Source organism: Myodes glareolus, chromosome 12 (genome assembly GCF_982192425.1).
Source record: "Myodes glareolus chromosome 12, mMyoGla1.1, whole genome shotgun sequence".
Taxonomy (NCBI): domain Eukaryota; kingdom Metazoa; phylum Chordata; class Mammalia; order Rodentia; family Cricetidae; genus Myodes; species Myodes glareolus.
In genome coordinates this window covers 2,929,012-2,950,678 of record NC_142037.1, presented here as the reverse complement: position 1 = coordinate 2,950,678, position 21,667 = coordinate 2,929,012, and the positions used below count along the sequence as shown (strand labels likewise).

The 21,667-nt window shown below is 46.4% G+C and overlaps 1 protein-coding gene and 3 non-coding genes across 9 annotated transcripts in view; 1 reads left to right on the top strand and 3 right to left on the bottom strand.

Moving 5' to 3' along the window:
* The first annotated feature begins 5,685 nt into the window (after positions 1-5,685).
* Trnal-aag (transfer RNA leucine (anticodon AAG)) lies at positions 5,686-5,767 on the top strand. Its single transcript has one exon. It is a non-coding gene; the product is annotated as a tRNA-Leu (tRNA).
* A 1,211-nt stretch (positions 5,768-6,978) lies between these two features.
* Positions 6,979-7,050, bottom strand: Trnap-agg (transfer RNA proline (anticodon AGG)). Its single transcript has one exon. It is a non-coding gene; the product is annotated as a tRNA-Pro (tRNA).
* Positions 7,051-7,291: 241 nt separating this feature from the next.
* Trnat-ugu (transfer RNA threonine (anticodon UGU)) lies at positions 7,292-7,364 on the bottom strand. The gene has a single exon. It is a non-coding gene; the product is annotated as a tRNA-Thr (tRNA).
* Positions 7,365-12,606: 5,242 nt separating this feature from the next.
* The window catches only part of Or6s1 (olfactory receptor family 6 subfamily S member 1), a 35,960-nt gene continuing 26,899 nt past the window's right edge, over positions 12,607-21,667 (bottom strand). For 2 of the 6 annotated variants that reach the window (XM_085698447.2, XM_048435606.3), the window contains one exon: positions 16,561-20,809. In XM_085698447.2, the coding sequence (XP_085554573.1) occupies positions 19,799-20,794 (996 nt within the window). In that variant the 5' untranslated portion in view covers positions 20,795-20,809 and the 3' untranslated portion in view covers positions 16,561-19,798. Of the gene's footprint in view, positions 12,934-16,560; positions 21,308-21,667 lie in introns of those variants that run through there. The other 4 variants (XR_015739365.1, XR_015004791.2, XR_015739366.1 and 1 more) reach the window with 4 other exon arrangements.

Below are 21,667 nucleotides of genomic sequence, written 5' to 3'. Positions count from 1 at the left end.
CTCAGGCAGAGGATCCATGGCATCTCTCCGACTCTGCTTTCTTTCTCCCAAAATTCAGGTCTGTCTTCCCCACCTACCTAAGTTCTGATCTATCAGGCCAAAGCAGTTTCTTTATTCATTAACCAATACAAGCAACACATAGAAAGAAGGCCCTCCTACACCACCCAGTTGGTGGAACTGTTTGGGAAGGATTAGGAGGTGTGTCACTAGTAGTGGGCACCATTCCCAGCTCTCTTTCTCTCTCTGTCTCTCTCATCTCTGCCTCTGTGTGAGCTCCATTGCCTGCTTGCCTGCTGCTATGTCCCCACCACGATGTCACAGACTCTAAGGTCCTGAAACTCTAAGTCCCCAACACACTCTTTCTTCTGAAGGTTGCCTTGGTCATAGTGTCTTGGCACAGAAACAAAAATAACTTACACAATGAGTATAGTGGGATCCATTATCCTTTCTCATTTTTGTATATATTTGTGGATATTTATGTTTAAAGTTTAAATTCTTGCTCTTGTGGAGTTTACATCTGGTAGATGCAGATTGACAACTAAAAATAAATAGACTCGGTGTTTAGAAGATGGGCACTATGCAGTTTTACGTAGGGTGCTCTGAGTTAGCATGGAAAACTAGGCTTCCTTCTCTTTCTGTCTAACGAATCCCAGTGTTGTTTAAAAATTTGCCCAGTCTGGGACTGGAGGGATAGCTCAGTGGCTACTGCCCCTGGGATGGAGACCATGCCATAAGAAGGGCTAAGGGCCCATCACGCTCAATTTACATTAAACTGAAATGCATGGATGTCCATGTGAAAGCATGGGACACTTAAAAGTGTAATCAGAAAGACCAATGCCCTCAGCACCAGTTCTCAGCCACTCCTACAACTAGGGTTTTCTGGCTTTTCTAGATTTAAAACAGCATGGGGAAAGGGTATTATTAATTTTTAATTATTGTTCAAAGTACTATTTCCATTGTGACGTTTTTATACATAGATATCCATGCACTCTACCACACACACCAGTCTCCTCCCTTACCCGTGTGTCCTAATCTCCTTCCTCTCACCAAACGGCCGCTCCTTCTACTTTCATATAACATACATTCTATTAAGAGGAGGCAGTTTTTATGCAAAATTCATGTCTAAGAATGTCTTGGCTGCAAATTATGGACACAAAAGCCTGAGACTTACTCTGCACCTCACAGCCTCCGTAGGTAAGCTTCCTGCACCCTAGCGCCCTCTCCCAAGAAAAACCTCCACAACTGGTAAACGGCATCTTTTCTAGGACGGTTCTCATCCACAGAAATGAAAGCCGTCCACCGGATAGGGAACACGGGCTGCACGGCCTGACTCTGCTACGTCAAGACCACTGCCTTGGGACCGAGCTGGCGAACCAGGAATGAGACACTCGTCCGCCCCTCTGCTGGAAGGGAGCTTCCTGCGAGCGCCCTGCCACACGGTGTCTGCCTCCTCTCCGCAAACTGCACGTCTACAGAAGAGAGCCGTACATTCATCTCTAGCACAGTGTCCACTGCTTCTAAGATCATAACATGTTTATGGGGTGGGCAAATGGGCAAAGAGCGTCACATTTTGTGCCTTTTGTGGCACAACTACCTATGTTAGGATGAGAAAGTCTTGCCACTTTCTGGGGTTTCCATGTCTGTGTCTAAAACAGGAGTGGTAGGGAAAAAAAATAGTGTGACAGCTAGGCTCCGCTCTGCTTTTACATACCAAGGTGCTGAGCTTGATTTAAATGCAGGCACAGGCTGACCTCATTTGCCTAGCTACCCACTGAAGGAGTGCTGAGGTGTTACGCGCCTGCCCGTCTTTCCTGGAAACAAGCAAAGAGGAAGAATGGAGACAGCGAGGGGTGCCAGACCCAAAAGCAGGGTCTGGGAAGCAGCTTGGGGAATTGGTTGCGTGGTTGAAGGGACACCTCCTTAGAGGCCCCAACTCCTGGGCTCTGTTTAAACTCTTTTCCACTGCCTCGTTCTCCCTCTTATTCAAGTAAGGAGACAGCATGGGGCCCGTAAACACCCAAGAGCAGTCTGCTCTGGACCTTGGACAGAGGGTGATCCGAATTGGAGGCGGTCAACCTAGGTTTGGCAGTTAGAGCCCGGGGGATGTGCACACAAGCTCCTTCCATGGGAGGGGCAGGCATTTCTTATCTTAAGATTTTCCTCGGGTTCCTGTAATGACCAGCTGATGAGAAATTGCCCGAAGTCTCCCTTCGAAGGTAGGACAGTCCCTTCAATGTTCAGCCCCAACAGTTGCTTTGATCAAGTCATGCCTGGCTTTTCATCTGTACCAGCAGCCGGGGCATTCACCCAAGCCTTCTGCATGCTCTGCTCTGTGGGCAAAGAGCATTAAAGTTACCTTCCCTCCCTGTAGCCCCAGGGCATTCTTCCCTTTTGTGTGCTCCTAAGATCTGTCTTCTTTGGACCAGGAAATAAGATAAAAATCCCTGGGAAAGGCGACTAGAATAATCATCACAGCTCTGGGAAATCCAGACATGTTTTAAACAAAACAAACAAACGAAAATCTCTCTGTGCTCATACGCACCCCACTAGGGTCACTTGGGAATCATTCCAACTGGTTCCTGTCCCACTACCTGATGCTAAGATCCTGAGCTCCATAAATGCTAACTGTGTGAGGAGCATGTGGATGACTGATCTAAGGGCCTGGACGTGCACTATTTTAATTTGTAAGAATTTCTCATATTTGTATTAATTTTTACTTTTATTTTAGACAGTCTATATACCTGACTGGCCTGGAGCTTGATATTGTAAGGTGTGAGGACATCAGAAATATTTACCAGACTGGCCTCAATTTCACAGAGATCCACCTGTCTCTGCATCTTACATGCTGGGGTTAAAGACATATACCACCATACCAGGATTTAAAGTTTATGAAGTGTGTGTGTGTGTGCGCGCGTGCGCTCACATGGGCACTGGTGCCCAAAAAGATATCAGATCCCCTGGAGATGGAGTTACAGGCAGTTGTGAGCCACCTGTAATGGGTACTAGGAACCAAATTCAGATCCTTTGGAAGAGCAGCAAACTCTCTTAACCACTGAACCATCTTTCCCGCCCATTTTATGATTTTCAAACCTTCTGCATTTATTTAGTGTGTGAGAGGGCAGTGCCTGTGCCACAGTGACCGTGTAGAGATAAGGGGACAACTTGCAAGGGTTCTTTTCTCCTGCTATGTGAGTCTCCAGGACAACACTGAGGTCATCAGGCCCAGCGGCAGCAGCTTCACCGGGTGAGCCATCCAAAAGGCTTTAATATAACCTTACTTTGATGAACTCCTACAGCATTGTATGCTCATTGAAATGGTTTTTCTGTCTCTTTAAGAAACAAGCCACGCCCACTCCCTCCCCCATCCGCTGAGGCAGGCTGATCTTCAGCTTCTGACCTGAACTCACTCTCTTTTCCGTCTTCCTCTTGGAGAGGCAGCTTCGCTTCTGCCTCTCTCCCCACTTTTCCGCCTCCCCCCTTCTCTGTCTCTTTTTCCTCTTCTCTCTCTCTCTCTCTCTCTCTCTCTCTCTTCCCCTTCTCCCTTCCCCCTCCATAACCCCCTGAATAAATAGTCAACCTCACTCTGAATGTCGTGTCTATCCATGTCTCTGTCTCCTGCCCGCCTGCCATGTGTCTCCCTGCCTGGGACCAGCCATTGCTCGGGGACCAGCAGCCGTCTCTGCCTGGGACTGGCTGCTCCCAGGGCCCGCTGCCTGCCACATGGCCCGCTGCCACCATTTGGGACCTACAGCATTTCTGTTGCCTACTGCTGCTGGGGATCTTGCAGCATTTTTAAAAGAATCATAAAAATCATAACATGAGAAAGAAAAAGAGAGAAGCATGTTGATCTCCTACTCCAAAAGGCCTTATGTTTATTATTGTGCCTCTGAATCAATTCCCCACGTTATTTGTTGACAACTCCTTAGGAGATTCTGATTATAGCTGTTAGCTCTGTGCTGTTCTCCCTTCCTGTCTGTGGAATGCAATCTACCTTAATAAGTAGTATACACACATGTACACGTGCACCCCCCCCATGTGTACCTACACTCACTCAGTCACACACACACACACACACACACACACATCTGGGAAGCCCTGTGCTGTTCTCCCTTCCTGTCTGTGAAATACAATCTACCTTAATAAGTAATATACACACATGCACACGTGCACCCCCCCCACACGTGTACCTACATTCACTCACACACACGTCTCTGTCTCTGTCTCTCTCTCTCTCTCACACACACACACATACACACACACACACACACACACACACACACACACACACACACGACCACCTGGGAAGCAGTACAGCTCCTTCCTGGCAAATTCCACTCCTTTCCTGCACAGGCAGAATGAGCAAAAAGTAGTTAGTAGGCTACTAAGACACAGACCCCTTCAGGGACTTCCTGGAAGACTCGGGGCAGTTCCTTCTTTGCCCACAAGGCTTAGGATCCAGGTTGATTCAGCACCTGGAACAGACGTGGCCCAGCATTTCCGTGGTTTAGGAAGCGGCACAGTCTCAAAGACAAACTAAGCTGGTTTGAGGGTTGAACCTAGAAGTCAGCTAGGGAAGGCAAGCACAGAGGAGGAGGGTATAGTTTCAAGGAGGGTGAATTGGATACCACATCCCATTGGCCTGAAGAGTAACTTGGTAGCATCTTTAGTTCCACTGGCACCCCTAAGCACACCAGGGAGCGCTACCCCAGCTTCAGAAACCCCAGCGGTGAGTGGTGAGAAATGTGTGCCGGAGGAGCGACTCTGCCCAGGATGCCTGTAGCAAGACACCTCCCTTTTGCTGCCCCGGAAGTCAGCGATGACACTTGAGGAAATCAGAGGGCTGCGTGAAATCCTTGATATAAAACTCGCTTCTCTAAGGAAGTTCTGAAAGCATTTTCCGTAAACTGCAAAAGAGAAATGGCGAGTGATTGTAGCGTAATGACCCTTTAGAGTGTGTATAAACGGCGGGTGGCAGCGTCTGGTATTTACCTTCCCTATTAATCCACAGGAAGGGAGTTTACCTAAAGATGAAATCCATGGGTACATAATGGTGTTCAGTCTGGTTGTACTAAACCAGACTGTTCTAGTTAATGTGATTTTGTTTCACTTCAATAAACGTTCGGGTTTGCTGGGGAAAGGACCAACTCTGAGAGGAGGACCTGGAACTCCTCGAACACTGACGAGGGCCATAACCTTTAGCCAGCCAGCCGTCCGGCCACCTTTTCGGGTTTTCCTTCACTATCTATAGGCGTGGGGCGCCGCCTAGAGGACGAAATGAGTCACTGCCGCCTCCTCACCCAATTCTGAGGCTCGGAACCCCGAAACCCTGAATCCTTCCGGAGAGAAGCGATAACCCGGGCTCTACCTGTTTTCAGAATGAGGCCGGAGATTTCAGAGTTGGGAAAGATCGAGCCCTACTCCAACCTGCACATGTGATGCAGGAGAGATGCGGGAGGAGAGTCTACGTGGACGCGCCGAGGGGGCGGCGTGTGCCCGCAGAGCTGCGCTCCTCGCTCGGGGTCGCCGATCTTTCTAACATTGTCGGGTTGTTAGCTTGAAGAAGAAAAAAAAGGTGAAAGCTGAGCAAACCAGGAAAAAAAGGGGAGACACCTAAAAAAAACCGGAACGTGTGCGCCGTGGACGGAGGAAAGGAGAAGTACAGAGAATACAGCACACAGCATCGTCGGTAGCGTGGCCGAGCGGTCTAAGGCGCTGGATTAAGGCTCCAGTCTCTTCGGGGGCGTGGGTTCGAATCCCACCGCTGCCATCTGTTTTGTGACACCAGCGAGTAGAAATGAAAAACTCTTCCTTTCCTCCCCCGGATGTTTCGTGCTCACGTCCTCAATCTTGTCTTTTGTAATACAAAATACTAAGACACCCTCACAGGGGTCCGTGAATGTTTTGTCTCTCAAAGTCAACCTGCTGGAAGGAACACAACACATTTCGAGCCCTTACCTGCAGTGTCCTGTTTGGTAAGGACTACAGAAAGGTGAATAATCACAATACCGTCCAGAGGGGGCACCTAAACAACCGGAGACCGTGAGACCACAAACGCCGGCTGGGAGGCAGTGCCGGGCCGAAGACCGGCCGCGATGCCCCATCGGGAAAGTGGAGGCAGTAATAGCGCTAACCTCCGATATCAGAGTGATGCAAACACGAACGGTGCTTAGAGCAGAGCTGGAAAAGATCGGCCCCTACTCCAGCCTGCACGTGTGAAAAACAAAGATAAATGCAGGAGATATAACCGGGAGCAGAGTGTTCACCATCACTAATCACCTACTGCGTTGTCATGGACACTGCTAAGTGTGAGGATTACAACATTCAGCGTAATAAAATCTTTGTCTCCTGCGTCTTTACCCAAAGAGAGAGGGGAGGACGAGACAGGGGCTCGGGGGAGGCTAATGGAGGAAATGGACCGCAATATGAAACATGAGTGTTGTAAAGAAAAATCAGGGCGCAGTGACCGCTAGGGCTACTTTGGAAGGAGTGCTCACAAAAAGGTGTCTCTAAACGGTGACATTTGAACACAGAAATAAAGTCATGTAAATATCTGACGGGATTATAATCTAGGAAAGAAAAATATTTAGGTTCCTGTATTTGAAAAGCGGCAAAAAAAAAAAAAACCGCATAGCTAGGATGGAACTGGGGGTGGAGAGCGTCGGGAGTTGAGACTATCCACGCAGAAGATCAAAACAGAATATTCCTTTTTCTCTTGTCTGAGAGGACACACGGCTGTTCTGTAGGATGGAGAACGGAGCGGGGGACGAAGGCGACAGCCGCGACTGAGAGAGACAGGCCCGGGTTCACCGTCTAAAGAAAGAAAGGGGTGACAGAGAAACGAGAGAACCGGACGGGAACCCACTGCACGAGTTAGAGAAGCCGGCGGTGTCTTCCGAGAGGCCCGCGCCCACTGCCTTCCCGGAAAAGAAAAACGTTCTTCAGCTTTAATCATTGACTTTCGTCGACCACCCAAAAACAGGGCTCGTCCGGGATTTGAACCCGGGACCTCTCGCACCCTAAGCGAGAATCATACCCCTAGACCAACGAGCCGCCGGCTGACTACCTCTGTACTTCAACCTCAAGGCTCACACCCGCCTTACGTAATGGCCTGGACGGCACCGGAGCGCCCTCTGCTGGAAGGACGAGCGCTGGTTCCCGCTGCAAAGCCAAACGCCGGCCTCGCAAGGGGCCGGGACGGGTCGCCGAGGAGCTTCCGGTGTCGAGCGAGGCGCAGAAGCCCCGGACGGCAGCTTCTCTAGGGCCGTCCCTGCAGACGGGAAAAAAAATCGGAAGGCCCCAGCGAGATTTGAACTCGCGACCCCTGGTTTACAAGACCAGTGCTCTAACCCCTGAGCTATGGAGCCCTCACCTGCACTTTGATTTCCAACTCGTCTTCTTATAGATACGTTTGCCACCCTGTTGGTCTGCAGGGTGGAGCAAAGGGCAGAGAATCTCCCGCCATGTTAGTTCCTGAAATGTTCTGCTTTGAGTAGAGCCGCCCTCAGAAGGGGAAGCGGTGCCTCCCTCAAGTGCACAGAAAGGACTCGGGCAGTGTTCACGGGAGCTGCAGGACACGAGGGCACCGACTCCCGGAAGGACCACGGCTTGGCTTACACTCCCCCTGTCTGAGTGCAGCAAGTGCGGCAAACCCTTAGCCTCCTTTTCTGCGGTGAAGGAGCGATCGATGCATTGGAGAACAATTTCATCCTTTCCATAAGGACACACTGTCACATCTTCGCTGTTAAAAAATAAAATAAGATTTGCGTTATAAAGTTTCTTCGAATCCTTGTTTGTCCAACCTGGTAAACAAGAACAAAACTATACTTTTACTTTTAAAAAACTTCATAGCTATTCGTGACGTCCTGTCTTGTGTAAATACACGATGCTGCTGTCCTCATTCTTTAAGACTAATTACTTAGTTATTTAAGGTCCTAGTGCGCTCGTTCGAAGATTGTGCCCATTCTTCTCTTTATTGTTACACTTTTCAGAGAGCGGCTTTAGGCAAAATCAGTGTTGGTCAAAACTGCCCTTCCTTCTCCCCTCTCACCATCCTCTGGTCGGCACATTCTCGACTCCTCTTTTCCTAGAATGTGTTCCCCCGCCCTCACCTGGTCAGTTTGGTGGACACATTTCCATTCTCAGCATGGACTGATTTATTCTCCTTTACTGGTTATCTATTACATATTTAAGAGAATTTTTAAACGACTAAAACAGCTTTGCAAAGAAGCCAGGGCGATAACCACGGACCTCACATTTGTCTGCCAAAACAAACACGCTTTTCAGCAACAGAGCCTATGGACATCCAGCCATTCCTATCCTTAGGAATCCTGCCAGTGTCTTTATCAAATGCCCACATTCTCCTATCGGAGCTCAGTTTACTTCGGGCTCCGTCTCCCTTTGTTCAAGTGTGTGTGAGCATCCTAGGTTTGCGGAAAGAACTTGACTCCTAGCAGGGAATCAAAGAATATTTTATAACATTTTTGCTTGTTGATTTGGCTTCCATGCTCCTCTACATTTTTATTTTGAAGTACTTTAATCCTAGTGTGGAAATAAGCAATCGTCCTCTAAACAAGACACAAAAATCATTCAGAACGTGGTCCAGCAAGACTCATCTCTAGTAGGCGTATCTGCAGGCGAGGGCTGAGAACTTGTTAGCAGACCGGAGAGAGGCTCCCGGTCTGCTGGGACTGCAGGCGAAGGGCGCACCACGCTGCAGGCGCTAAACTGATGAAGGCACCCGACGTGTTTAAGATTTGCCTTTCCCTCGTCGGTCCTCAGTTGTAACCGGAGCGGTCATTGGTCGTTAGTCAAGTCTCCATCCTCTAGGGCTGGCGTTTGTTTGTTTGCTTTGTGATCAACGTTACCCCTCCTAGACTGGCGCTGATTGTGTGACTTTCTGGGCTGGTCACTGTGGATAATGGGTTTATTTCCTGAAGCCAGTTGGTGTAAAGTCTTGGACTCAAGAGAAATACCAGATAGATCTGCCAGGCAGAATGGTGGGCTCCAAAGGAAAAGGGAAAGGTGGCTGTCGTGTGGGTCTGTCAGGGGAGAAGCGTGGTCTTACACTGCGAGGAAGTTTTGTCAACATGTGACTTAGAAGATGTGGGGGAAGTTGGGAAGCCCAGGCTGCTGTCAGCTGGTATCCCGGTCACACAGGAAGTGCCGCCTGTAGCCTAATTAGCTTTGGGTCTGGCTGCCCGAAGAGCTTGTGTCTTAGCTGAGGTTCATGTATCTGTGATATATATGTATCTTAACTGTTCGTTGCTTGAAGAGACACCATGACCAAGGCAACTTAAAGAACTAAGCATTTAACTGGGTGCTTGCGTACGGTTTCAGACAGTTTAGTCTGAAGCGCGCGCGCATGCAGACACACAGACAGACAGACATGGTGCTGGAGGACTGAGTTCCTATCTGATCTGTAAGTTACAGGCAGAGAGAAGTCACAAGACTGGGCCTGGAGTGGGCTTTTGAAATCTCAGAACTCACTCCGAATGACACACTTCCTCCAACAAGCCCACAGTTGCTAATTCTTCCTAAACAGGTCACCAACTGGGAACCAGTCACTCAAACAAAGGAGCCCATGTGTGTCATTCCCCTTCCAAACCTCCATGGCCAAACGTTGGGGAGAAAGGGTTTATTTCATCTCACAGTTTATAGTTTACCATTGAGGGAAAGGGCAGGAACTCGAGGTAGGAACGGCTGCCCCAGAGAGCTGACCGGTCAAATGCTGCGGTCTTCCAGACAGATGTGAGCGCTGCCAGCGGGGATTGCTGCGCTTCACCAGTGTGCCCGCTAACGAGCCTTGCCGCCTCACCCAGTGTGTTCTCACTGCCCCAGCCGCTTCCTCTTTCCTTTTTCTTTCTGTTTATTTTTTTCTGAGTCTTTTTTTGTGTGTTAACAGAAATTCATATTTAGTTTAATGTATTTTAGAAGGTCGTCAGATTATGAGACTTCTTCCTTGAAACGTTTTTCTGTTATTATTTTTAAAAAAATAATAATTAAAAAACAGTTGGCATTAATAAAAATGTCAATGTGGAGAAAGAGGCAGGAACTTGTTAAGAGAAAAACCAGGGTTTCTGTCTCATGTCAAGAGCCATGATGTGGGACAGAAGGAAAAAATAATTTATAAACTTTTCTTTGCCTTTCCTCATATCTGTTTTTGTCTTTATCATACCTTTCATTGAATATATATATATATATATATGTCATGCTTAAGTTTTCCATAATAAACAATAAATTTCCCTGCAGTAATCTTTGAGGTTTCCAGGAAGAAGATGGGGCCCCACAACAACAACTCCACCTGGTGGTATGACGTCATGATGCTGATAGCCCTACTACAAGACCTGTTTTGGGTACCAGCTGCACAAGACGGTTCCGACTTGGTTAGTGGAAATGGTGCACATCTTTTACAACATTCTGGCCAGACCTCCACAAAACACTCAGAGACTATTTGCAATTTTACCAGACCAAATATTAATCTTGGAATTTAACCGTCGTTTACTTTAACAGGACCCCCTAGGAAGAATGTCACTCCCATGACAGCTGGAAACAATTTTAGAGGACAATGTCCCCTCTCCCAGGAGAGTTTGCCCTCAGGCTAAGGGACATCATTTAGGGGTTGGTTATAATTGGTATATGGTTGAGGGATGGGGGAGGAATTTTATAGGCTTAGGGATCTTCTTAGGGGAAAAAAGGGAAAATTGGAAATTGAATGATGGGACAATAGATTGGTACTTGTGAATTATTGTTTTTAGACAATTATGTTGGTATCGATTCTTGTATATTGATACAAAGTTAAATTATATTGAATATTGTATGCATGTGTGCTTCTACCTCTGTTTGAAACATTGCTTATATATTGACATATATATTTACCATATTGCAGAGTACATCACTACCTCTGATCAAGATACTTATACATTGTTTACATTTAAAGGTCATTGTTCTCATTTATTGCACAGTTTTTTGTTGTCTTTAAGTTAGATAGGTATTGAGAATTATATAGATCAATAATCATCTATGTTTGTCATATTTATATTTAGGCTAATCAGGTTCTTTAGATACATAGAGATTATATTCAGTATAGATAGATAGTCTTCAACCTCTTTAAAGAGCTGTAGAATATGGCCTTTAATCTAATTTAGAGTTCCGTGGTTATGAGACACAATCACTCCTGGCAACACTGATCTATTCCTGAGAGAATGTTGAGCACCAAAGACACTCCACCTGGAGACTTTCTTCTTGGCAGAACTGGCCTTTGGGTAAAGAAATGCCCATACCTCAGCCACTGACAGAGATACAGAGTATCCGTAAATGGATAAGGCAGGACTGTCATATCCTGCCAAGACAGGGTAAGATAGTTTTGAAAAGTATTAAACTACTTTTAATGTAGTCTGTCAGTTCTATTAGGCCTTAACCAAAGTTGGTTGCTTCAACATTGCAAATGAGACTTTGGGTGATTGACCAGATAGTCAGTTGTCTCTGTCATTTGTTGCACAATTTGGAAGTTTCTCGGTTGTACTTCCTGTTTAATCAAGTAATATTGCTTCTCTTCTCAGATCTTTTATGGAGTTGAAGATTAGATAATTGTAGTTATCTTCCTCAAGATTTAGCCAAACTTAATTTCAAGACATTATTTAGACTCCTTGAAATAGAATGTTTAGTAAAACTTTGATCATGTGTTCCTTGCTTAATTTGTTTACTGTTTGTAATTTTATATTTGGTATCTGTTCCTATTGTATATAGTTGTATTGGGTTTGGATCGATCTTGTTTGGACAAAAGGGAGAGATGATGGGAAACTATCAACTGATAGTTTCAACCAATCACATCTAGTTAGGGTGTGGCCACCTAGAGCCCAGGTAGGAAAACCTGGAGATGCAGGTGCGCACCCTCTCTTCGCAGTGACCTCTGGACCTATAGGATTTCGGAACTCCCATTCTTGTAGTGTAAGTTTCCCCTCTTTAACCATTAAAGAATTCCTGTTACTCTTGAGCTAGCCTGGTTACTTATCATACCAACCTAATTCGTGACAGGAACCTCAGATTGAAACTGATTGGGGGGAGGGGAAGGAGGAATTCTGCTTCCTGGCTTGCTCCATCTGCTTCCTTACAGTACCCAGGGCCTTCTGCCCACAGGTGGTGCTGTAATGAGGCAAGACGGTGCAGAGGTTCCTCCATCTTATAGTCGTCTTGAGGCTGTCTCAGGTTTATCTAGAACTTGATCTCCTTGATGGAGAAATCCATCTAAAACTATCCAGCTCTATTCTGGAACCCTGAGGTCAAGATGCTTTTATTAAACAACTTCCTTCTGAGAAGTACCCCTCCACCCCACCCCCACTCCCCTCCAACACACACACCCCTCCACCCTGCCCCTGCAGTTGCTAAGCCAGATGCCAGGACATGGTTTTTGCTTTCAAAAATCCTGTGCCCTGTACACTCGTGTCTACACTTAAGTCCCAAACTCTGCATACAGTCCCAGACGGCTGGAAAAAAGACTTTCAGTTGGCTCAAACTCTTTCTGAATGGTCATCTAGGGAGCTCCCTGTAACAGTACCACCCTTCCACATCCATCATCAAACAATCACCACAGACTTACTCACAGGCCAGTCTTGCTAGTGTTTGTATTACTGTGAAGAGACACCATAACCATGGCAACTCTTATAAAGGAAAACATTTAGTTGGGGCTGACTTATAGTTTCAGAGGTTCCATCCTTCATCGTCATTGCAACAAGCACGGGCAGCATGCAGGCAGACGTGGTTCTGGAGAAGGAGCTGAGAGATAGGAAGTGAACCGTGTGCTACTTGGGGCATAGCTTGAGCATACGACACCTCATGCTTCCTCCAATGAGGCCACACTGCTGACTTATAGTTTCAGAGGTTCCATCCTTCATCGTCATAGCAACAGGCACGGGCAGCATGCAGGCAGACGTGGTGCTGGAGAAGGAGTTGAGAGACAGGAAGTGAACTGTGTGCTACTTGGGCATAGCTTGAGCATATGACACCTCACACTTCCTCCAGCGAGGCCACACCGCCTAACGGTGCCCCTCCCTTTCAAACCACCACAGGATATCTTCTCAGTTGGGGCTCTCAGATCATTCTAGCCTGAGTCTTAACATAAAACTGTCACAGCTTGCTTAATCTTTTTTTTTTTGAGAAGTTCTAGGTTTTTCTTACTTTTCTTGTCTCACACAAAATAAAATAGAAAACAAAACAATTAAAACTGCCAAAGAAAAAATCATAGGGAAAAGCCAATGACCAGTGTGGTCAGGATCTTTCAGGACAACATTGTGGAGGCTGAGATCTAGGCAGCCTTGCCCAGCACAAGAATGGTGAGGCTTTGATTTGTTGGTCTGGAAGCTGGGTTTTGAGACAGAGCTCTCTCTCTCTCTCTCTCTCTCTCTCTCTCTCTATATATATATATATATATATATATATATATATATATACACACATATATATATGTATATATATATATGTGTGTGTGTGTGTGTGTGTGTGTGTGTGTATGTATGTATGTATGTGTATGTATGTCCTGGAGCTCACTATGTGAACCAAGCGGGTGAGGATAACTTTCGAAAGTTCCTTTTAGTCTTTAAAAAGTAAGTTTATCTTTTCTTTTCGTTTTTGAGACTGGGTCTCACTGCATAGCCCTGCATGGCCAGGAACTGCCTCCCAAGTGGAACTCCCAAGGAAAAGGCAAATGCACCACACCTACTAAATAAGTAACAGAAGACTCCCTTTGGCATCGTTGGTGCAGATGCCTCTCTTGGCTTCCTTTGTACTTTATGTCAAATGAAAACCAGAAATGAAGAACATGCTAAAATTCCCCAGAGCAAGCTTTTGGAAGTTTGTGGTTGAAAGTCTTTAAGAACTTCCTGACTGGAACTATTGTGAGCAGAGCCTGTCAGACTCCACTTGACTCCACTTGAGAAGCCCAGGGCCAGGGTGTCCTAACAGAGAAACGTATAGATAGGAGGACGTGGAATTAGTTCCCTCTTGTTCCATGGCCACTCTTCTCCCACAGTCAAGGGGCAGAGGATGATCTTAAGTGGCCTCTCTATTCATGGAGCCAGATTATTTCGTTTGGGTTTTCTAGTCTTTATCTTATTTTAGGGGGATGAGTCTTTTGACGGCCTGTGTATACACCACAGCATGAAATGCTCTTGGGGGACACGAGAGGGTGCTGGACTGTGTTGGAGCTCCTGGAACTGTCCTTCCATATGGCTGCAAGCCACCCTGTGGGCGCTAGGAAACAAACCAGGGTCCTCTGAACACAGAGACATCTCTTCAGATTTTTCTTTAGTTGTTGTTGTTATCGTTTTGCTTTGCTTTATTTGAGACAGGGCCTTACCGTATAACTTTGGTTCCTGGGTGCCGAGATTACAGACAGACACCATCTTGGTCTGGCTCTGACAGTGTTTTAAAGACGATTGTGGAAGCAGACAGAAAGTTTCACAAAGACCGATGACCATTCCTTTGAACCTAGCTAAGCAAGCATCAACAGTTATCCAAGACCAAGAACTGACAGGAATTGCCAGGAGTGTCTGAGAAAGTCTGCCAAGATCCCTTAGATTTTTTTTTTCTGTTTTGTCAGATACCAAAATGTTTCATAAATCTGTTATATATGGAAAAGTGGGGAGGACGAGAAACACGTTCAAATTCTTCCAGTCTACACATCCTGCCTAAATCCAACAACGGCTGTCTACATGCTGGAGAAGGTAAGAACTTAGTAGCAAATTAGATGCCTTATCAGCCCCAGTCTGGTGCTAAAGGCCTGGACGAGGCCCAGATAGTTGCTGGTTTTCTATCCTCGTTGGACCACGAGGATCCTGGAGTTCACATGTCTGAGAAGAGAGCCAGCAGCTGCAGATCCGGTCACACTCACCAACCCAGAGGCAATGAAGGGAAGCAAGCAGATCTGTCCTTTTCCCAGACCCCTCAACATCTGGGACTCCTTCCCAAGGTGATGTGGGCTCTGGAAGAGTCTTCTCCTCAGATAATCCTTCCTGGAAATGCTTCCCAGTTCCTCCCAGGGGCGTGTCCCTCGGTTGACTCCAGAACTAACAAACCCTCACTTTAGCCTTCACGAAGAGCTGTTTAAGAAGGCTTTGTCTGGGCTCATCTTGTGCTATTTGTGTTTGAGGTGGGGTTCTAGGAAAAGTTTGCATGGGGCTGTGATTTGAGTAAGACAAGTTATTTGAGCACTTGGTCTGGAGTTGGTGGGGCTGTTTGGGAAAGTTATGGGACCACCGTTAGGAAATGGAAAAGATGTCACTGGGGGTGATACCTCGGCCCCACTTCCTGCTCTCTCTGTGTTTGCTGTGTGTGGATGAAATGAGATCAGGTTGCTTCCTGAATGACTTCATGCTCTGGCCATTATGCTGCCTCGCCTAGCAAAAAACCAACCAAACAACAAGCAAAATAGCACATCTTAATGTTTTGTAAGAGAAAGTTCTTCCCAGCATCTCAGGTGCCAGATTCCTGGCCTTTGTTGTTTTCTGCAGTAGTGGAGCTAGCTGGTCTGCTTTCCTTCTCTCCACGCCTGTCCTTTCTCTACACTGGCATTAGGATTTACTTTAAAAGCATATGTTTGAGCAGGGTCATGGCCATTATTTTCGATTCCCATGTCTTTTGTAATTGAACCTGACCCCTGTTCCTTCTGTAATTTACCCACATCAGACTGCTTCATATATGGAAGATAATACTTTTTGAGCTTTTATTTTTACTTGTGTATGTGTGTTAAGATTTATTGGCTTTGTTTTGTGAGAATGTCTGCTTCTCTGTAATGTGCACCTGCACCATGTTTGTACAGACACCTGAGGAGGCCGGAAGAACTGGAATTAGAGAGGTTGTGCTAGAAATTGAACTTGGGTCCTCCGGAAGAGTAGTGTGTTCTCTTAATCACTGAACCATCTCTACAACCTCTACATATGTATGTTTGCGTGTGTGTGTCACACGCATGCAGTTGGCTATGGAGGCCAAAGGAGAGTGTTGGATCCCTGGAAGCTGGAGGTGATTATGAGGATGGGTGCTGAGAACCCAGCTCATGTCTTCAACAAGAGCAGCAACTGCCCCTCATCTCAAAACGCTCTCTTCAGCCTTTGGTACCGCATTTTCACTCTTCGGTGTCCGCCTTGTACATGTCTCTACTTGTTTAAATGCTTTTTGCTTGCTTGCTTGCTTCTTTATTTGTTTCCAGTCCTGGGGATCAAATAAGACCAGAACTCCCCTACTGAGCTTATATACTTGATACACAATAATTTGAGACAGGGCTAGCCTCAACTCACACTGGCCCAGGCTGGCCTTAAACTCAAAGTCCTCTTAGCTCTGCCTCTTAAGTCCTGGGATTACAGTTATACACCAATACACCCAGTCCTAAAATGCTTTTTAAGATCTGGGAAAAGGTGGAAAGACGGCTCAGCAGTTAACAGCATTTGCTGTTCTTCCGGAGGATCTGACCTGAGCAGCTCACAACTACCTGTAAATCCAGCTCCCAGGGACCCAGTGCCCTCTTCTGGCCTCCAAAAGTACTTCATATATACAGCATATACTCACGCAGACTACACACATATACACAGTTTTATTTTAAAGACTTAGAGCAAATGAGATCAGCTCTTTGAAATTTTCTTGAAACCAAAATCAGAATTAAGTTAATTTTTTACATTCCACATTTTTCATGAACAAATAATGATTGATTACATTGGTGAGATGAGAAAGTCTTTCCATTTTCATGGAGTTTAGCATTGAGACAGTAAGAATGTAGAAAATGTGGTCAGGCAGTGATGCTCCACACCTTTAATACCAGCATTTGGGAGGTAGAGGCAGTCATATCTCTAAGAGTTCAAGGCCAACCTGGTCTACAGAGCAAGGTCTAGGACAGTCAGGGCTACACAGAGAAACCTTGTCACAAAAAAACAAACAAAACCAAAAAATATAGAAAGTATAATAATGTTGTCTTTTTCTGACTTATTTATTTTGAATGATATGTATATGATTATGTTTGTGGGTGTATAGGTATGTGAGTGTAAGTTCAAGTCCAGCCTAGTCTACAGAGTTAGTTCTGGGTCAACCAAGGGTACACAAAAAGACCTCTCTCTCTCTCTCTCTCTCTTTCTCTCTCTCTCTCTCTCTCTCTCACACACACACACACACACACACACACACACACACACACACACGGAAATGGAGGGAGGGAGGGAGGGAGAGAGAGAGAGAGAGAGAGAGAACATCACACTCTCATAGAGCAGAGCTGGGCTGGCCAGGCAGTGAGGACAAGCCTTAGTGCAATAATAAAGCTATCAGGTCGTGCACTGAGGTAGAAATTGAAGTTAGTGAAAAGGGAGGAGGATATGTCAAGGTTTCAGCCTTGAGCAGGCTGAGTTGGAGAAATCTCCATGGAGTTAGGTTAACAGCAAAACTGTGAGTCTGAGGTAAGAGACTGGGCCTAGAGAAAACGTATCTCAATCACCAATATGCTGTGATGTAAGTGGAAATTCCTAAAGAGAACATAAAGTCGGGAGAAAAAAAATCCCTTGAGACACCATTATTTAACAACACACAGGAAAAAACGGGTTGAAGAGATTGCTTAGTGGATAAAGCACTTACTGGGAAGGTATGAGAACTTGAATCCTTAGAACATGAACAAAAGCAGGGTACAAAGCTGGGCAGAGGTGGCGCACGCCTTAAATTCCAGCACTCGGGGAGGCAGAGGCAGGTGGACCTCTGTGAGTTCGAGGCCAGCCTGGTCTACCGGGTTAGTATCAGGACAGCCAAGGTTACACAAAGAAACCCTGTCTCAAAAAAACCAAAAACAGACAAAAAACAAGGGGTCTGCAACCTGAAGTTTAGCTACTAGTGTGCACATTGGTCAGAAGCTAAGACCTGTCTCTCACACTCAGAAACACATATGCACACCTCTCACACACACAAGCGCATACATGTATATACATACAAGAACAGAATAAAACAAAACAACAAGACAAAGGCAGATGAAGACAGGAGGCCATTTCTATGCCATTGTGTGCATGAGGAGTGTAGGGTGATGTGCATGACGTGTGGTATGTGTGTGTATGTGTGTGTATGTGTGTGTATGTGTGTGTGTGTGTGTGTGTGTGTATGTGTGTGTATGTGTGTGTATGTGTGTGTATGTGTGTGTATGTGTGTGTGTGTGTATGTGTGTGTGTGTGTGTGTATGTGTGTGTGTGTGTATGTGTGTGTATGTGTGTGTATGTGTGTGTGTGTGTGTGTGTATGTGTGTATGTGTGTGTATGTGTGTGTATGTGTGTGTATGTGTGTGTATGTGTGTGTATGTGTGTGTGTGTGTGTGTGTGTATGTGGCACATGCATTCCCATGCGTAAACAAAGCGGCATGTTGCATATCTCATTACCGTGGGACAGGATCTCTCACTGGGTTGGAAGCTCACCACTGTCATAGGCTGACTGGATCCACCTCTCTTCCTTCCCAAAGCTGGAGCTGCAGGCGCTGCAGGCAAGCTGGCTTTTTACATACGTACTAGAGATTTGAACTCAGGTCCTCTGGAAACAGGGCAAGCTTTAACCTGCTGAGTCATCTTTCCTGCCATTATTCATCATCATCATCATCATCATCACCATCATCATTTATGGGGTCGTCTTCTATATTCCAGTAACCTTGAACTTCTGATTCCTCCGAAGTATCAGGGTTAAAGACACATTATCACATTTAGTTTACAAAGCGATAGGGTTCAAACCCAGAACTTCATGCATACTAACCAAGCCCTTTACCAATCAAGCTACATCCTCAGGCCTCTTTTTGATATAATAATAATTCTAATATTATTGCTTTACATCAATTATTTGGAAACTTTTATTGAAAGTGTAGTTGGTCTTTAACTTCTGAGTAGAGGATATACACAGATATTCCTAGATGTCTGCGTAGGGGTGTTTAACAGATTCCACACCCAGACAAGCTCACAGACGGGCAAACCCTCCAGGTTTGTGCTGATGGGTGGGAGACAAAACCACCATTGGATCTTGATATATCAAACAGTATGAGCTGGGCTGGAGAAACGGCTCAATGGTCTCGTCCAGAGAATCCGAGTTTGGTTCCCAGCACCCACGATGGCCTCTGCGGGTCTTGATCGGGTTCACTTTCTCTGCCAGTTAAAGAATTAAAGGGCAGGGGAAAAAAATCTCTCAAGTGGGACACACAGCAGTGGAGAAATCCCAGCTATGAAAATGGGAGCAGGCAGGGTCAGGTGAAGAAAGGTGTTTGTCGGGGGTTGGGAACACACACATGCTGCAGACGCACAAACAAAAAGACCTTCTGCGAAAGAGAGGACACCCAAAGAGCAAAAAGCACAAAAACAAACAAAAAACCCAGTCTCTTCTACAGGGCTAGGGTCTCTAAAATCTCTAAAGAGTGTCCCTCCCCTAATGGGCTGATCAGTTCGAAGAAAGATGAAAGACAGAATAGCCAGTTGGCCCATAACTGTTGTGTAACAGTCCGTCAGCCGAGCGCCTGAAGGGTAAGGAAGAAGCCAGCCGTCTTGGGAGTCGGCCACCTTTATTACTTAGCACAGCCCCTCGCTGTGTCTGCCCACCAGAGAATCTAATTCCTGCTCTCTCATGTGTACGCCCCACACCCCCACACAGACACATAAATAAAATAAAAATAAAATATTAAAAATAGCGTGCGCTGGTATTCCTGGGCATAAGGTAGAGTTTTACCTGAGAAGGAACTTTAGAGTGGGCGTCTTTGATGCTCTGTGCGGCTCCTTGACAGAGAGGGTGCAGGGATCCGGGACTCAGTCCCTTTATCTCAGCTCACTGTCTTCTTCCTCAAACTTTCTGAAAGGAAGGAATTTTCAGAGAGCTCTACTCTGACTTTCCTGAACATATCTTTCAAAGCTTCCTTGACGCGATCGTTGCGCAAGGCATAGATCACCGGGTTCAGCAGGGGCGTCACAAACGTGGTTATCACAGTCACTGACCAGTTAGCGTCCACGGAGCCGCTCTGGGACGGCCGCACGTAGAGAAAAACCGCACTGCCGTAGAAGAGGGTGACCACCATCAGATGGGAGCTGCAGGTGGAGAAGGCCTTCTGCCGGCCCGAAGCGGAAGGAATCCGCAGGACAGCCAGGACTATTCGGCCGTAGGACGCGGCGGTGATGGCGAGAGAGGATACAATGACCAGAAAGGCGAGAACAAAGTCGGCCTCCTCCAGTTTCGTGGTGTTGGCGCACGCCAGGTGAAGCAAGGGGCCACTGTCGCAGAAGAAATGCTGCACCACAGCTCCCTGTCTGCAAAATGGAAGCAAGGCCACCGCCACCGTGGGGCCGAGCACAGGGAGGAGTCCCCCTACCCAGCAGGCCAGGGCGACGCGAAAGCACACAGCTCCACTCATGAGCAAGGGGTAATGCAGAGGACGGCAGATGGCCAGGTAGCGATCCACAGACATGACCGCCAACAGTAGGAACTCGGAGGCCCCAAGAAAGAAGTAAAAATAAAACTGAGCAATGCACGCGGCAAAGGAAATGGTGTGCTGTTTCGAGAGGAAATTGCTCAGCATCTTAGGAATGATGACAGACGTGATCAGAATCTCTAGGCAGGACAAGTTACCCAGGAAGAAATACATGGGCGTCTGCAGACGCTGATCGGCGCCTACTACCCCCACAATCAGCACGTTCCCTGTTAGAGTCAGCAGATAAATTAGAAAGAACACAGAAAACAGTTCCACGCCTGTGCTGTTCAGGTTCGGGAAGCCGGCCAGGACAAACTCTGTAGTCCCATCGCTGTGGTTCCCACATGGAGCCATTGTGATCTCTCCCACCTGTAAGACAATAATATTAACGTGGTCGGGACGGAGGGTCCTGTCACGCATCCTGAAACCCAAGGTCGCTATCTGACATAGCAGGAGAAATTTCCTCTAAAAGGCAGCTCGCTCTTAAGAAACTGTCAGGAACCTGTATCTCCACAAGTCTCATTCTTAAATCTTGACGGATGGTTCTTTGTGATGAAGAGAAAACTCTCTCTGAAGGTCTGAACTGGGTAAAAATACAAGGACATGATTCTGGGAAGAAACAGAGCTGCGGCTGACGCCTGCCCTTAAAGTCTTGTGTCTCTACTCACTGGGCTAAGAACACTGGGTTCCTCGGTTGCATTTTTTTTTTTTAAGGAGCAAGTGAAATAACAGGACACAGAATTCAAAAGAGTTTCCAATGCCAACCTAACAAATGAAGTGCCTGCGAAAATCCTAGGATGAGAGTCAAAATCTAGGCCTGGCTTGCCACCACGTTGGAAAGACGATCAAGGATTGGAGCCCTTGTTTGCATTTCAATTACCTAACTAAACAATTAGCAGTAGAAACTGAGCCCTTTTATACACCAATTCTCCCTTTTATGGAGAATTTTTACAAGGAATGAAGAATTTAGCCAAACTCAGATTTCCACAAAACACTTGCATTTCTGGAGTAGGTTGTAATATGTGAAGAGAGGATACAAGAGGAAGCCACATTACTTCATCAGCTGGTCTGCTGCCTTCAAGCTCAATACGCTTGTTAATATTAATGTGAGTTCATGAAGCCTTTTCCCTTCTGGACCACAGTCCAAAGCGTTCCCAAAACCAGCTCCACTGGACTGTCAGAAACAGAACTACAAATTCCTGACTATAATTAAGTAAATTGGAAACC